The sequence below is a fragment of the Canis aureus genome, chromosome 9 (genome assembly GCF_053574225.1).
Source record: "Canis aureus isolate CA01 chromosome 9, VMU_Caureus_v.1.0, whole genome shotgun sequence".
Taxonomy (NCBI): Eukaryota; Metazoa; Chordata; class Mammalia; order Carnivora; family Canidae; genus Canis; species Canis aureus.
In genome coordinates this window covers 68,895,653-68,914,338 of record NC_135619.1, presented here as the reverse complement: position 1 = coordinate 68,914,338, position 18,686 = coordinate 68,895,653, and the positions used below count along the sequence as shown (strand labels likewise).

The 18,686-nt window shown below is 37.5% G+C and overlaps 1 protein-coding gene across 6 annotated transcripts in view; it reads right to left on the bottom strand.

Annotated features, from left to right (window-relative positions):
* Window positions 1-4,522: 4,522 nt before the first annotated feature.
* VRK1 (VRK serine/threonine kinase 1) overlaps window positions 4,523-18,686 on the bottom strand; it is a 106,812-nt gene continuing 92,648 nt past the window's right edge. For 2 of the 6 annotated variants that reach the window (XM_077910519.1, XM_077910520.1), the window contains exons 13-15: window positions 9,847-9,937; window positions 8,357-8,428; window positions 4,523-4,951 (exon numbers count right to left, since the gene is read on the bottom strand). In XM_077910519.1, the coding sequence (XP_077766645.1) occupies window positions 4,790-4,951; window positions 8,357-8,428; window positions 9,847-9,937 (325 nt within the window). In that variant the 3' untranslated portion in view covers window positions 4,523-4,789. The remainder of the gene's footprint in view (window positions 4,952-8,356; window positions 8,429-9,846; window positions 9,938-18,686) is intronic. The other 4 variants (XM_077910522.1, XM_077910523.1, XM_077910524.1 and 1 more) reach the window with 4 other exon arrangements.

Below are 18,686 nucleotides of genomic sequence, written 5' to 3'. Positions count from 1 at the left end.
TTTTCATTTATATAACTGTGATCACTCTTCAGTTGCTTATGAAAGGTAGCAGCAGAAAGACGACCTACAGAAAAGCAGGAATAGGTTCAGTCTACTGTCCCCTGTCCTCCCTCTCCAAACTCTGGACTCCCCTCTAGAACTCCTTCTCGCCCCCACAGACCAGGCACAAAAGTTATGTTACAGATCATCTCCATTCATCCTTTTGATAATTCAGACTTCTAACGAGTGCTGTACTCTAAATCAAAAAGAGGAAAGAATTTTTCCAAAGATCACTTATGGTGGCTCACTTAAATAAAACCATAATTTGCTCAATGCAGAAATGTTACAGGTTAACTTGAGCCAAAATTACAAAAATTCAGGACCACCACTCACAAATTGCCAAACACTACTGCCGTAATAAAAGAAAACTCACCACTATATGAATAATACATGTTCAGAACAGCCGAAATGGTAAACATTTTATTTGCTAAATAACACCCAAGGAATGAGAGAGCTGCCTAAACCACCTGGTCAGCGGTGCACTGATAGATTCTCTGATCCAGTGTGTGAGGCTGTGTTATCCAAACACCCTTTTCCAGTATTGATTCTTCAGTCTGTCTTGTCCTCGTTATACCAGCAGAGATTAAAGAATGAGGGGGACAGAAAACCTGTGAACTATAAAAGAAACCAAAACCCACAGGGCCTTATCTATGCAACTGTTATAATTATGAGAAATTATGAAGCCAAAGAACAAGAGTTTGATTTTTGTAGCATAGTGAGCTCATAAGTGAATTTTTTTCTTTCATTTTGATTTCTGTTAATGTGGTTTGGGCAACAAACAAGAATTAATAAGTAAAATGGCATTAATTAAATCAGTGTGATGCTGGCATCAGGACAGACAGATCAATGAAATCGAACAGAAAGTCCAGAACCAGACCCTGGTATAATAACTTAATATATGATAAAGCAGGCATTACAAAACCAGGATTTAGGGGCTGGGGAGGAAGATTTATTAAACAAAGGTATTTGAACTACTGGTTAGCTATTTGGAAAAAAAGTACATTGTGATCCTTACCAACATAGATATGCCAAAATTAATTCCATATGGATGAAAAATTTAGAAGCACTAAAACAAAAAGCCTAGAAAAAAACATGGTAAGTATTTCTGATTTCAGGATGGGAAGTATTTTAAAACAGTGGTGGAAATTACCATGAAAAATATCAAAAGATGGAAGCCATAAATATTAAATTTCACAAAAATAAAAAATATTACCATCAACAAAACACAAACAGAAGAAAGTCAGCAACGAAAATAACCAAGGATGAAGATAATCACTATACAAACAGATACACCAGGGAGAAAACAGAGTGATTATTTACAAATAAAAAGGTGCTCAGGTTCACTAGCAATTAAAAATCTTTACCTTATCAATAGGATTATAAAAATTAGTAAAACGCAAGAATGACAAATTCTAGCTGTGCACCCTGAGCTGCTGGGCAAAATGCTGGCTGGGTGATTTGCAGAGCAACTTGATAACGTGCATCAGTTACCTTCCACTTTCATAGTTTGTGACTCAGTGGCTTCCTTCTGAAATATCTAAGGAAGTATTTGTACATGTGGACAAAGATTTCTGCCCAGTTTAATCAAGAATATCACTTATAGGAGATCCTGGTTGGCTCAGTTGGCACAGCAAGCAACTCTTGACTACAGGGTTGAGTTCAAGCCCCACATTGAGTGTAGAGGCTACTTGAATAAATAAAAAAAAAAAACTTTAAAAAATTACTACTTATAATACCCCAATACTGAAGACAACTTAAATGTCCAATATTAGGGAAATGGTCAGGAAAGCGTCATAAATCCACAGGAAGAAAATATTATAGAAACATAATTATATTCATGACGTATCTGTAATAACCTGGAAAGTATTTAATTCTAGCTTTAAAAAGCAATATATGAAGTTTTAATACAAAATAATTTGAAGATAAAAATGCACAGAAAAGACTGGAAGAAAATGTGTCAAGACATTCACAGTAGTTGCCTGTGGGTGGGAGTAGGATGGCTAGTTTGTCTTTTGATACTTTTTAATGTGTCCTAAATTTCCTAGTGACCAGGCATTATTAATAAACTTTGATAATCATAAGGATATAGCCAACAAAAAAAATAGCATTTTAAGGGATAATCAAGCTACATACTGCTCTACCACATATAAACACATATACATAAACACATTTAATTTATATTTCTAGCACTGATTTATTGCTATGCAACTTAGGCCCTCATATGCACACTTAATTTAGTAATTCAAAAAAATAATTGGGGTTTTATAGCTCTGGCCTATTAGCACTTTATTTGTCTTAAGAGATCACTACTGAAAAACACCAGAAGCTACTTTACTTTAGGGCTTAGCTGATTACCAAAGATGTACCGGTTGCTTTCTGGAACATCTAGAGCACATATTGCCCCCGGCATGCAAAGGACAAGAGCCTGGCACAGGTGCCAATCCTCAACAGCCCAGACCACCTAGGCTCGCTAACAACCGAGGCAAATGGCAAAGAAGGCAGGACCACTCGGTGCCAGGAACACCTGTCAGAATGTGGACGCTGGGTTAGGAAAGAAGACTGGCAAAGTCCACTGAAACACAGACCGGAAAGGAAAGAAATGATGCAACATAAAAATAGTAAATACAGAACTGAAAAAGGGCAAGGAAAAAAAAAAGGCATAACTCCAAATGACGAGTCTATTCGATCACTGGCTTAAAATAAAGGGAATGTAAGAAAACCAAGTGTAAGACAGGAAGGAGAAGGAGAGCAGTGGAATCAGGAGATGCAGCCAATGAATCAAACTGGCTACTATGGCTACTAGTTTTTAATTTTTGCAGCCCTGCCAAGAGAGTAACATTCGAGAAAATGCCAGCACTTGTTAAAAACAATATGTGAGGAAATATTTGTTTTCTTAATATTTAACCAACAGGTTTTGCTATGTTTTTGTGTTTTGAAAAATAAAAAAGGCTAAGGCATATACACAAAAACACACCACACACATTTTATCCTATTTTAAGCGTCAATGTGTTTGAAACAGAACTTGAGAGTTGATTTAGGTGTTACAAATAAACTTGGGACCATAACACTGATGAGCACGAAAATCCAACATTCTACAGAAAACAGGAGGCGGCTCTGCCCAAAATCTAGTTCTCTATTCTGCGAAGACACACAGCTTAAGAACTTCAAGAGGCATTTAAAAGATTAACTTTCAAAGGAAAGTCTACAGATCTGGTATACACTTTTCAACTTCTGACCACTACCGGGACACAGGTTCCATGCGACAACTAAACACCCACATCAGGGAGCCAAAGTTTTAAAGTCTCTGTGTTGGCTCAGAGCTGCTCAAATGCAGTCCGCCTTGACAACATGTGGTAAATCTACATTCCTCCTGTGCTACTACTTACTTTTTTCTTTAAATCAGCTCACTTTTTTTTTTTTTTTTAATTTATTTATGATAGTCACAGAGAGAGAAAGAGAGGCAGAGACACAGGCAGAGGGAGAAGCAGGCTCCATGCACCGGGAGCCCGACGTGGGAATCGATCCTGGGTCTCCAGGATCGCGCCCCAGGCCAAAGGCAGGCGCCAAACCGCTGCGCCACCCAGGGATCCCCAGCTCACTTTTTTAAAAACAGAAATACCTACTCTAGGCTTGTCCTAAGCAACAGAGAAATCACCAGTTTCATGTGCTACTTATGTTCTGAATACATATTAAAATACACGTTCTGGACAGCCCGGATGGCTCAGCAGTTTAGTGCTGCCTTCAGCCCAGGGAGTGATCCTGGAGACCCAGGATCAAGTCCCACATCGAACTCCCTCTGCCTGTGCCTCTGCCTCTCTGTCTCTCTCATGAAGAAATAAATAAATTTTTTAAAAAAATAAAATACACGTTCAATCCTTAAATACTTAAATAAAAGTCTGTCTCTATGCCACCTAGAAACATGGGACATGCCATTAAGTGGTAAGGTGTTCCCTTTAGGAAATCCAACTCAATTCCAATCTCTGCAACGAAGTAAGCCTTGAAATTGTTCATAAAGGTTTAAATCCCAAGCTTTTATCACCAGGGTGACTAGAAGAGTCCAAACCTTAAAATGTTTGATCCCTAAAACTCTCAAGTGCTTAGTTTACTGCACAGACATCATATGCTACAAAACACAACACTTGTAAGAAAAATAATCTCCTGTGAATGAGCAATACGCTTGCTTTGTTTGTTTGTTTCCCAGGATCTCCTTAAAAGCAGCCAGTCTATAGGACTGTGATCATGCTACCACTAGATACTCTATCACCTGTTTTCTTTTCATACAGCTTGCATGCTTACGTAGTCCTTCTGCAATCTAACTTTGAAATACATGCATTTGGTCTCTCGCAGACACATTAAGTACCCCACTTTTGCTTTCATAGCCTTTTCCCTTTGTTCCTCTTGCTTCATACAGCAGTTGCTCAATGAATACTTGCAGAATGGAACAGAACCAGTACGATCCAAATCTTAGAGCCACAACAAATGGTGTATTTGTATCATGCAAAGAGACCTTTATTTTAAGGTTTGTATCTGCTTAAAGGTGAGGACTTTGCCAAGCATTCTAAACACTTAGGGCAAATGTACAATGATTACAAAGTGCACATCATGGGGTTTTTCTTATAAGCTACTTCAGAACCTCAAACACATACCACTCGGGAGAGCTTAAAGAGTATGACCTAAAGATTTTCAATTTTATAAATTAGTCTTTAATAAATTGTACAAAGTATTTACTTCATAAAAAAGTTTATATTTTTCAAAGACATAGGTATTTCATGGTTAGTCCCACCCTAATAGACTCACATGAAAATACAACATTTAAAATAGAGAAAGAGGAAAAAGTTAAATGACAGGAAGAAAAGAAAAGTCGGTTGACAGCATTTGATTTACTTCTGGACTCTCTTTCTGGTTTTTGAACCTTGAAGAGAAAAAAAAAAACAAATTCAAATCATTAACTTATAAAAACTAAAAAACAGAAATATAAGCATTTCCAAATATACTTATTTGTATTTAAAAATCTAAATGACTACAATGATTTGTGGAAATGAAATTCAAACACAAAGGTAATGGTTAATAGCCTGAAAAACCTTAGGAAACTGTGTCAACTCTTTAATATGTCAGAAAAATATGCTAACCTGTACCTTCCAGTCTTAACAGAACTCACAACAGAACTCTGCCACTGGCAAAACACATCCAATTTATAATGGAACTAAAATATTTCTCCCCCAAAATGTTATTATGCAATCTAAAACAGTAACTCTTAATGTAAGCTATAGATAGCAACACGACAGGCAGTCATTTCTTGAAGAGAAGCGACAAAGTAATGCATATTTTGAAAAGCAAAGAATAAAATGTGTTGCTTTTTAAAGCCTGTTACCTATACTCTTTAGGCAGGAGGACACTGGGCCATTCCAAAACACAAAGTCTTTTCCACTAGGAATTAAATAGATCCCAACTGAGTAGCCTTCTAAAGAAGCATCACATCTGATAACTGGTCTAAGTGCCTTATGACAGTTCCTATCCAACAACTCCTGAGTTGGAATAAATCAGTGATTCTACACTAGGGGCAGAATTCTTTATGGGAATTCCACATGGGCATTCCACCTCACCGAGGAGACTCTATTCCCACCTAGCACCCCCACTCTACCTCCAAGGCGAACACAGCAGTTGGAAGGGTATGTTGAAGCCTGATCACGGCTCCCTAGCACGGGCAAACGAAGTATGCCCTCCCACTGCCTCATGCCTCCCTCTGCCAGGAAAAGAGCAACGGTACCAGGGTGAGGGGCAGTGTGGTCGCCCATAATTTATCAATGAATGTACTAAACAACAGATCAATAATATTTCTTTTCTGAAACATACAAAACATTCTTTGAATCCAGGACAGTATTTACCACATGTCTAATAAAAAATTCTAAAGATGTTCTATTTACAGGCTTATTTATGTGGAAGATCAGTTTGAAAATTAGTGTTTTTTATTTTTCCACGTTCCAGTTTTTACTTAATTGCCATATACTTCAATTAAAGCAAATTTCAAATTTTCATGGATATCTTTTTTTTCCTGCCACTGATAATCCATAGCCCATATTATGGCTGGTTTAAACTTTTGAGCTTTCTCAATTTTTGTGATATATATAAAAAAAAAAAAAATCCCATGGTAGGTTTTTAGTTTTTTATTTCAAGAATTTTGAAATTATTTTTGCACAGAAAACTAAGAATGTTTTGATGGGCTGAGATGGGCATAACAGAGTATCACGAAATCCAGGTCAGTAATCAGTACTATAGTACATCTTCCCTTTCAATAAATTTGAAATCTATAGTCACATTACAAAGGACACTTAACAACAGTTATCACTATGTTCAAATAGTAGTATTCTCATTAACATTCTAATTTGTCATTTTATTCTTAAATACCACTGCTGCTTATCTCCTTCAAACTAGATTTAAAATTTTTCACTACAACTAAAACACTATCACCATCTTGAATATATTACATAATAATTATGTAATAAATTCATGTTGCAGGATTCTGCAACATGGAGTCTTTGCAGCAGGTATCCATTCAGTATCTTCCCTAATAATCAACTCTAATTGTGGCACAAAAAATACTTTTGTGATTCTCGTCTCTTTAAAAAATATACCCATTTTCATAATATATTACTACTGGTAAAAGGTGCAATTGTAAGACTAATATGTAAAACTTAACATCCAAAAAACAAAATACGTAAGTTTGGGTACTCTTCTCTGATTTTATTAATGCAGAAATTTAAAGTAAGTGGGAGTTTTCTTTGTTCATTTAAAAATATCCTTTTGATGAGATCATAGGTATTTGGGAGGTAAATGTAAATCCTGCCTCCCTCAGATTTCTCTAGAATGGACCAGTATTCAAGGTTACTTCAAAAACAACACTCACAAGAGAAGGTTGTGGAGTACTGTCCATTTCATGTACGGGAGGGACAAAGAACACCAGCCATAAATATCATGGCTACATTAACTAATTTTTGGTATAATTCTGAAGTATTGGCACGGTTTTGAAATGCCAAAATATGCATGGTTTTTTAAGGCTTATCATTTTGTGGGGGGAAAAATTACTTAAAGCAAATAACCAAATTTTCTCAATTGGTAAAAATTATGCCTTGCATAAAAATAAAAGGATTAGAGGCCTCTGTTCTTCTTGAAAACCACCCCGTCACCCCCTCTCTTTCTTTGAGAAAACCTACACAATACACATTTTGAAAGCTTTCAGAATGTGTTCTTACACAATAGACCCCCAACTAGTCAAAATGAGTTTAGGTGTATCAAGAAAATTATACACGTTTTTAAAATGGTCTAAATAGATATTAAAGGAAAGTTGCTCCCATTTTGCCAGGCACAGCATTCTGAAAGATCACACAGTGAGAAAAATCTCTTACCATATTGTAAACCATAAATTGTGTTTGAAAATAAAATTGTTAATGAAGAAACTGACATTTCTAAAGCTGCTGTTAGAGGTAACCATTCTTGAAACACGTTTATGACACAAAATCTTAAAGCTCTAAAACACAGAAGTCACTGAATTGTATTATATATTTCTTGAAAACAAAATTCAAACGTAATAGTGTGCCTCCTCCTTCAAGTTACTTTAAAATGATGAATATAAATATATATTTTCATGAACATTAAGCCTTTTTTTTTTGCCAGAAACAATAACATTTTACCATCTCAGGTAATATTTCTTTCATTTATGAATATTTAGATGGCAAAATACTCTAACTAGCCCTTTACTTTAGAAGAAAGGATAAATTACAATAAGAGGAGAAACAATGTTTAAGTAAAACAATTCAGAGTTTATATGAATAAGGGAGAATTTAATTATTCTATCTTCTTTTTTTCTAAATCAAAACCAAAAATCTAGATTGTTCTCTTTAAATTTGCAAGGGGGCCCACACTCTTGTTATTAATAACTAAAAAAAAAAACAAACAACAAATATATTTTCTTCCAGTAAAAGCCATCAGTGTAAGGACCTTAAATTAAAATTCTAGGTATAAAAAACATTTTTCATAATTATAGTCGAATTTAAAATCATTTATGTATCAAAACAAATGACGCTGATGCTCATTAAGCAAAGTGCAGGTAACAAATGACCTTCAGGCAGCCAAGAGAGACAGGAGTCTTCTCCACACACAGCTGTGAATTCACTCTGGGCTAGATGGGTATCAGCCCCTTCCTAACACAATGTGGGCCCTTTCCTAAACTAAAACTGCCCATTTTAAAACATGAGGGATTTCTTAAAGTAAGAATATTGCTCTATCTTTACAAATGCTCCTTAATTTCACTCCCACTCACTGTCATAGCTGCTGTTGCTAGCCTCTGGCTGAGACAGGCTTCCATGCACTGCTCCTCGGGACTCCTCACTTCCTAATAACAAAATGAACAAGACGGGAGGCAGGAAGAAAGTGGGGATGGGAACAGGCTGCAGGAGAGAGAGAGGAATTTCTTCAAAACCTTTAGCCTCCAGGGTGAAATTCTGTCCTCCCTCTTTAGATACCCCAGCATTCTCTGGGGTGAATTCATGTAAACCTAAGGATGTTCTATCCACACTATATGATAAAGACAATGTTAACTGAGTTGGAGGGCAGACAATTCTCTTGGAAAGTCGAATGTTTGTCTCCACAGATGAGACTATCCACAAATGACACTATCAAAGGAAAGGTAAAATATATCCATGGCCTGACTCAACAGGGCACTTGTACATTAATGAAACTTTTCCTCAGAATGAGCCTTTTCTATTAGAAGGCAAGAAATGTTTTGGAACCAAAAAATAATAAACAAAGGGCAGAGAGGTAGGAGAAACCTGGTACTGCAGCCAGTACTGAATCTCTTCATTGCATCAAATAAATCCTCTCTTGTGAAACCTGAAACCATCTTCCCCTTGCCTGAGCTGCCCACAGGTGTGCCTACACATCCCGCACTGCCCAGCTATGAAGGGGACCACATGGAAGCCCAACCCTGCCATGCCCTTTGCAAGTGGGGCCCTGTTAATGTCGATGATGGCTCTGCTCCGTACTGGAAGAGCCTTCAGCACTAGATTATGAGCCACCTCAGAAATGACTTTCTACTTTGCCTTTTGCTTCAAGAGCTTTGAAAAGTGATGACTTAGGGGCTCCTGGGTGGCTCAGTCAGTTAAGTATCTGCCTGTGGCTCAGTCATGATCTCAGGGTCCTGAGATCAAGCCCTGTGTTAGCTCAGCGGGGAGCCGGCTTCTCCCTCTTCCTCCCCCCCCCCCCCCCCACTCATGCTTGCTCTGTCTCTAGTGCTTGCTCGCTCTCAAATAAATAAAATATTAAAAAGAAAAAAAGAAAAGTGATGACTTGAGGCTTTAATTCCTTGTGTCCCAACTTGTTGAGAGAAAAGGAGGGTTGGCACACTTTGTGGGGGGTACTCAGGCAGCTCAGGCCAGTGGAACTCAGCAGCTGCAGTAAGCCCAGGTACTACTCGCCTGATCTGGATCTTCCTCGTATCCCATTATGTACATCAACATGTGGAAATGGAAAGACAATAGCCTGAGAGGTAGGCTTTCTGGCTCTGCCATTTAAATGTCTCGTATCTTGGGCTCCCTAGATGCAAAATGAGAGTAGCTCCCCACCCCAATTTCATGATTACTGTGAATAGTAAATAATGCAATGTATGTACGAAGGACATTGTGATAATACGATACAAATATACGATCTTCTTGCATGATGTTTTATTATAAAATCATAGGTTACCTTCTTGGAAGGAAATGAAATCTGTATTTATATACAGAAAAGGCTAACAGGTAAGACTGTTCAACTTACGGGTCTGTGTGGCCTCTTTTGTCTGTGTATCGGAGCATTCCATGTCTTCAACACTGGACTGTGTGCTCTCCTCAATTCCTTTCTTGCGCTTCTTACATACAAAGATTTTTTAAAAGAAAGAGAAAGAGAGATGTAGTCTGACGGTCAAGCAAGTAAATACAACAACTTACCGTATACTGGTATACATGCCAGTCTATCTAGGTGGGGGTGTTATCAAAACATACAGTAAGAATATATACAATCTAAGGGGAAGGGGTTGGGGATGGAAGAAAATGGAATTAAGAGAATCTTCAACTATATAGTAGTCTCATTGTCGGCTTGTCTGTTATAACCACTTCTAACTTTTTATGCTTCTTATAGTTCATCACTGAAACCCTACCCATCAGGACTGATTATACAGAAACTCTGTTTTGAACATCAAAGCATTTAACAAATTTGGAATTGGCCCTGAGGCTAATGACACTTAATTCTCCCAATTTTTACTGTGTGTGTGTTTGGGGGGCGGGAAAATATACTTTGTCGATACAGTATATAACTGCTTATACCCTGTCAATCGGTGGCAAAATTCTACTCACAAATCAATAATGACCAACTTCCAGTGCGTATTTTCCTTTGTATACTTTTTATTAAAATTTTAAGGGGGACACCTTCCTATAAAGGAAGAGTCTTAAAAGTAAGCACATAGCCCTCCTAAAATCTTGAAAATAGGTTGGATTTTCCACCTCCCCTCAAGCTTTCCCAACTTATTTTTTTTTTTTTTTAAGATTTCATTTATTTATTCTTGAGAGATACAGAGAGAGAGAGAGAGAGAGAGGCAGAGACACAGGCAGAAGGAGAAGCAGACTCCATGCAGGGAGCCCGACGTGGGACTCAATCCCTGGTCTCCAGGATCACGCCCTGGGCTTAAGGCGGTGCTAAACCGCTGGGCCACCCGGGCTGCCCCTTTTCCAACTTTCTATTTATTTTTCTAGTTGAGGGCTACTTAGGAGTAAATGCTTATATTCTGTCACCAGCTAGTCTTCCCAGGTGTCTGTTCAATTTCTTTTTATTATTTTCTATCACTATGACATTTTCTAACTAGTTCAGTACGGTATGAGGGTTTTAATTTACTCAACATGTCTACATGTAGGAATAACTATGGAAGGACTTACGAAATAACTTTAGAACTTTCTATTTTTCATATAATTTTATCCTATGTAGTCTCAAATTTAAATGCGATAAAATCCAAATGATAAGTCAAAGAGCTTCCCTGGGTTGCCCAGATTTCATTTAGAAAATCCTCTCATCTGTCCCAAATTTTAGATTCGCAATGCATTGGAATATCCTCACTTACATTTTCCAACAATTAATATTAAGTTAAACTTCATCTGCGAATTCACTTGCTTCGGGCCATGTTGCACACTGCCTGCTGACAGAACACTGCTCTCTTGCCTAACAGCAACAGGCTCTGTTCCACAGAGACCTACATGGGAAAACTCTACTCAAACCACATTCCCTGAAACCCCCCCCCCAAATGGTCAGAACTGTTATTATCTACATATTACAAATAACCCCACTGTTTCAAAAATATTCTTAAGGCAGACGTGAAAAGATTAAAACTCTGAGGTTCCTGCCATTTTCCTAAAGAAAATGCTTCACATAGACAAAAATAACTTGACTAAAGTTTAAGAAACTTACAAAGGCATTGATTTAGCAGATCTGTATATGGAGGTATTGCCTCTCAGAGATAGCTGTTAAGAGAGGCTGTAACTTCATATAACTGATGAGAGAAGGGGAGAGTGCCTTACATCTTTCTTTTCCAAAGTGTTGCTTCATGATTACCATCTAAACCCTGCTGGGCTGAACAGATTGGCTCGATAATTACATACAATAACTGCAGTGGGCAGGTAACCCTCAGCTGGCACAGGGCAGCTCCCCTGTGAGAACTTCCATATGCAAACTGCACTGATGGAGTGCACTAGGTACATCTTTTCTGTCGGTGCACAGGCCTGATTAACGCCAGCCAAGACTCCAAGGTTAGCATGTCAGCAGATTTGTGATGCATTAGGCAGGAATAAACACGGACACTTTTGTTCGTTCGGACCAAAATTAAGGAGGAATATTTCACTACTATATTGCTTCCCATACAGGAAAGAATGCATTTTTTCTGATTTTAAGGAGGCAGACTTTTAGATGCTCATTATAAAGGGAGCTATCCAATACATTCTACCCAAGAACCTAGTGCATTCATCTTGTTCCCAAGCTTATTTAATAAAAAAGAGCTTTCTTAATCTCCATGCAGGTAAATTACACAGGAATGAAAAAAACAGCCAGTATTCAATCACCACCACCAAAAACAACAACAAAAAAAACCCCACCTGTGTTTTAAGCATCATGCAATAGGTAAAGCACTGAATTTCATTAGTCCACACTTCAGCTAGGTGTCTCCTGCCCAACTTTTCTGAGAATATATTTAGTTTTGATAGAAAGGGCCAATGGTCTACAGGAAAAGACCAATTAAAAACAAAAAAAAACTTAAAGTTTAATAGTATCTAAGTGTGTTATTGATTTTATAAGGCAATGAGCAAAATTCCAAACAATTCACTGGCAGCTTCTTTCTCCGGATTATCTCCAAATGCTTCATTCTGTTATTTGTCAACATCCTGGGCTTCAGATAGTGCATATTTGGGTTCTCCCAGAACAGAAAACAGCTTCACAAAGGGACTGTGCTAATGTCTGATTTTGTCATATTCCACACCAGGTCCCACAAAGTGCCTTTGCGTTTATAAATGAAATCAAAATATTGTACGGCACACAAGAATGACTTATAAACTTAGAAGAGAGTTTTCTTTTAATTCAGCACAGCTAAAATATCTGCAGACAATTAGGTTTTTTTTCAAAGGGCATTAGTGTATGTATTACGCATTGTATTTTTGAAGTGTTCAGATATGCTAGGCTAAAATTTAGTTAATTAGCAGCTTCTCACTTCCAGCTTAGAAACAGGAAGACAAATCAGCTAGATGCATTTGGACTGATAATTTACTAATAGTCTAAACACTGACTAGAGACCACTTAAGAGACTTAAAGCTGTTTTAACGGGACAAAGAATAAAAATCTTGCGAGGCAAAAACCAAAGACCCGTTCATTCTTTGCTTCCCAGGTCGCACATCAAAAGATCACCTCCAGATGCTTTCAAAAGCCTCTAAAAAAAGCCAATCAGATCCACTGCTCTATCAAAGGAGAGGAGTATTCCAGGACTGTTGCTGGTTTTTTCCTCCTTATTACAAAAATCACCATTCTAAGTTTCCTTATTACAGAAACTTAAAATATACAACCTAAAACTTCCAAAGGTCTGGTACTTTACATGTGGCGATGAACAAAGAACTCCAAATACAAACATGTGACTCCATCCATCAGTTCATCTCATTTTATTTACTTAAGGCCACCTGAAGTCACTGGGAAAAGGTGCATACTTTATAAACAGTATTATTTATTTATAGTCCTATATTCATTAGTAGCAACCAGTAGCTAAAAAAAAACATGGAACATACCTTCTATGAAGGCAAAGCAGACACGTTGTTACGTAATATTTACAAAACCAGTGGAGTTGGTTAACATTCACAATATAGACAGAAAACGCTGAGGCTGGAGACAGAAGGCTAAGAGAACAGGCTCAGTGTTTCTCAGCTGAGGATGGGAAAGATCAGAACTCAGAACTCTTCATTCTCGCTCTAATTTCTATCTTGGAGCTATGTCGTCTGGTACAGGCCCTGCAGTGGACACAGCAATTCCCAGCTGCTGTGCTTTCATATTAGCGCAACCCTTCCCGAAGAGTTCGAGTCCACAGAACTCGACAGATCCTATTACACACCCTATTTCTCCCTTCTACATGTGTTCCCAGAAGGCAGGGACTACTGTTCCCCATTTGGGGAGCACTCGTTGAGTCAAGCACAGTATTTTACATAGAAACATCTATGCGTCTGCACCTGTCGAGGAACTCTTCATCCAGTGTTGTAATAAGAGCTGACTTCCTATTTTACTCCAAACCCTTTACAAACTGTGTAATTTTAAGTGAACATTAAGTAATTACAGGTATATTTTGAGAAAAAGTAGGAAGAGGCCAGACATAATTAGAAAAAGAAGAAATGAAAGATGGGAAGTGGGTCAGGAAGTGAAGGACTTAAAAAGAGGGGCAGATTAATTTGAAGAAAAATCTAAAAATATTCTGCTAGAATGCATTAAAGTGATTTATTATTTTAAATGAGTTCCAGTGATAAAGGCTGTAATAAGAATCATAAATATTACAATTTCTTCTGCAATAACGTGGGCTTCCATGTTACCAGGGGGAGAGAACCCACCACATATTTACTAAGCACCTACTGTGTGCCTTGGTACTGTTACAGGCTGCATTCTCAAGTCGAAAAATATATGCTAAAAAAATAGATTAAAGCAAGAGTAAGCTTATCTTTTATAAAAACATCAAACACACACAGGTTAAATTTGTAACACTTTAAGTCCTAGAAGAAATCACTTCAGAGTTCTGTAAATAGTCTTACATAGTAAGTGTCCAGTGTAACCCCACATGCATGAATGCCATTCAGTGAAGTATCAGTGCACCTGTAAATGGAGCCCATGCACGACTTATTTTATTTGTTGTTCCTCTTGTTACTTGCTTAAACGTGCTTGTCAACACGTTTCATTGTCTACTATGGAGGTAGGAAGAGCATGTAAACTCATGTCAAGTTTGCTAGCTATTTCCAGGTCTGGGGGAAAGGGTTTAACAACAGAAAATGTTTCATCATATGACTAACAAAGTTTGGAATATGGTGTTCTTCACCAGTTCAAGTTCTTCACCCTTAAAATACCATGAAGAATGAAGAATTTACTGTCATTGTCCGAAAATGAATTAATGCTACCTATTGTACAAGAACTGAAATCTCAGGTGACTGTAATGTGGGAGACAATCTGTGAAGAGCTGAGAGGGTGATAGCACAACATGCAGTTTACTCTTGTAGAGGAAGAGCAGAGATTTTGGGTTACCCCAGAATGTTCATACTCACAAACAAGCAATAATGTTTAAAAATAAGGGACATTTGTGAGGGGTAATATTTCAGCCTCCCTCCATCTGAACTCTGAAGAAAAGAACACACAATAACAGTTAAGAAGTAATTCAGCAGCAACAGTGACAGAGTGTCACACCATAACCTTTGAGAAGTGATGGCCAAGAAGAGTCAGACACTTTTAGAAAGCACACACCACCAAACCATACTGAGGAAAAGAACATGAGTGAACACCTTTCAGAAACTTTTCACCACTGACCTTCAAGTTACAAAATATAAATAGGAAGCTTGGAAAGAAAGAGTAGAACAGCCCCTGGAAGAGACCTTCCCTAGTTCCACAGTCCCCGATAGAAAGCAGGACATGTAATTCTGTTTCTTCTCTGGCTGAGAAAAAATCTGGAGAAAGGGGGCAGAATAACTACAATCATTCAAGACTAATTATTTTCAATAATAAACAATGATTTACCAAAATAGATGACAAAAGAGGAAATGAATAAAACAGCTCAAGCTATGGAGAAGAATCCCCAATGAGGTTTCTCTAAATATGGGTTTAGATTTTACCAAACTTTTGTCTCTTCTGACCAGGAAGGGAAAATGGGGCAGGTACTGAGGAAACACAGGTAATCCAGCCTGCAGTACCAGCTAAGCCATGGCCCTCCAAACCCTCCCAGACTGTGAGCTGCAGGCAAAGAATGTCCCTTAACAATGCCAAACCCCCAAATCCAAACTATGAGGAAAAGCGAAACAGTTTCATCAAATGGAAAAGCCAAGGATTCACAAATATGGTAATCTGTTCTGCCCAGATAAAGCTATCCTATTCAATATTAATACGATCCAGAGAAGAAGTATGCCAACAAAATGAGAATCCTCAGAAACAAAAAAAGAAGATGAAATAAATGATTGCAAAAGACAGCCAAGATTCCACTCTGAAAGAAAACAAAGTCCTCCCAAAAGAAGAAAACTTTATAATGTGCATTGGAGGCTTAAAAGAAAAAAGATTTTAAAAACTGAGTAAATGAGAATTGATCATTTAAAAGAGAAAACAAGGAAACTGTGCAGCCAATAAATAGAACAGAACACCACAGAACTTATAAATATATTAGAAACATCAAAAAACAGCAGAGAGAGCTGACAACTAAATGACACGAAGGTAAGTTCTATGGTAATTACAGATGATACAAAAGAAATAGATGAAGAATTAAGCACTTAGAAGAAAACAGAAAGGAAGACGCACATGTATGATCTCTACACAGCCAGAGGCGACTGCAAACATGACTGAGAGAAATGAAAGATCACCTAAATAAATACAGGGGTATACTATATTCATGGACAGAAAGGTGGATTGTTAATATGTCAATTCTACCCCAAAATGAGAGTCAGTGCAATCTCAATCAAAATCCCAGAAGTATTTTTTTTAATACCAGAAGTATTTTTGTGGAAATTAATAAACTGATCCTGATATTTATACATAAAGCAGAAGGGCCAAGAATAGCTAAGACAAAAAGAACAAAGTTGAAGGAGTAACACCATCAGATACCATTATGAAGCCAGGAGTTCAAACAGTGTGGCTTGGTAAAAAGGTAAGTGGGCCAATGGCACAGAACAGAGTTTCTAGAAGCAGATCCAAACACATATTGTTACCTGAAAACCTGCTACATGCTGTGGGGACATTACAGTCTTTTCAATAAATGGTTCAAATCAACTGGTTATCCACAGGAGGTAAATAAACACAGACTCACACCATGCACAAAATCAGTTGCTGTTATATCGTAGACCTAAATACAAATGATAAAATTTCTTGATAATAAAAGAATATTTTCATGACCTTGGTAGACAAAATTTTCCCAAAAACAGAATACAAAAGGGCACTAACCATAAACAGAAAGACTGATAAATTAGGCTTCATTAAAATGCAGAACTTTCTGTTCATCAAGAAGTACTACTACATTAACAGAATGAAAAAATAAACTATCAATTATAAAAAGAAAAGTGTATAATACATAGACTGCATATATATGAGGTAGTCAAATCTACCAAATCAAAAGAAAGCAGACGACCTCCTCCTTTTTCATGGACAAAAGATTTGAAATGCACCTCACAGAAAAAGGACAATAAGACTGATGGGCATAGGAAAAGGTGTTCAAAATCAATATTCTCAAGGAGATTAAATTAAAACCACAAAGGAACACCAGTACAAATCTACCAAAATGGATAAAATTAAATATAATGCAAAAGCTACTGTCAAGCAATTAGACGTCTCATAAACTGCTGGTGGGATTATCAACTGGGACAACTGCTGGGAGAAACTGCATGACAACACCTACTAAAGCTAAACATAAGCCCTCCACCCAAGTACTTCCACTATGTATATACCCCAGTTAAAATAAATATATGCAGTTCCCAAAAGAAATTACAAGAATGTTCTTAACCAGCATTACTGCAAATGCCAAAAACTGGAAACAGTACAAATGTCCATCAAATATCCATCAATAAAAGGAATTAAGGAATTATGATGTTCTCATATAACAGAGTGCCATACTATACAGTAACAAGAAACAGAAAACTTCTGTTGCATGCAACAGCATGGAAATCTAGACATACAATGAATAAAAGACACAAAAAAGTGTAAGAAGAATATATTGTAAGGTGCTATTAATTTTCTTTAAATGGCAACTAATCTATGGTGTCGAAGTCAAAACACTGGTTACTGTTAATGAAGGGATAATGGCTGGGAGGGGGCCTGATAAAGGTTTCCTGGGTTCAAGTGATAATCCATACCTTGATATGGGGGATGTTTAAATGTGTATGTTCACTTTGTAAACTTTGAATTCCACATTCACTTGTGTATTTTTCTGTACATATGTCATAATCTCACTTAAAAATATTGGGGAAAAAAGCTACCTGGCAAAATCCAGCCAAATAATATGAGATTTAAAATACAGAGCTCAAGCAAAAATCTAAAGAAGAGAATCATTAGTAAACAATGAATCCACTTACATAGAAAACTACGACTAAATCCTCATCAGAAAACAGAAAGAAGGGATCCCTGGGTGGCTCAGCAGTTTAGCGCCTGCCTTTGGCCCCGGGCGCGATCCTGGAGACCCGGGATCGAATCCCACGTCGGGCTCCCTGTACATGGAGCCTGCTTCTCCCTCTGCCTATGTCTCTGCCTCTCTCTCTCTCTCTCTCTCTCTGTGACTATCATAAATAAATAAAAATTAAAAAAAAAAAAACAGAAAGAAATGTACTGACTTCAACCATCTAAACTTATATAAAGGAAAAGACAGTTTCTATTATTCTAGGAAAGAAATGTACTGACTTCAACCATCTAAACTTATATAAAGGAAAAGACAGTTTCTATTATTCTAGCATGCTAAACCCAGCTAGACAGACTTTCGCCAAGTTCAGAGGGTGTATCTGGGGCTATCTGACTAGAACTATAAGCTGCCTTGGGGGCAGTCACCTCGAGACAGGAAGCTGTCCACCAGAGCAGCTGCAGACCACTGGTGGGCAATGGAGGGCCTCTACTCTTGTCTCCTTGTACTATGTTTCAGGGTGAGTACCAGCAGGGATTTATTTAATGGTTAATCATTTTTCAGAGAAACTCTAGGAAGGGAACTAGCATAATACAACTTAAAAGAACTAAAAAATGTGGGAGTGGAGAAAAGGGTATGTGCACGTCATTCACAGGAAACAACAGTATATACTGTTGAGAAAAATGCAAATCGCAGGGCCACACTCTAGACCTACTCAATGAATCTCCAGGGATGAGACTTGAGAAATTCTAATGAACAGCCCCTT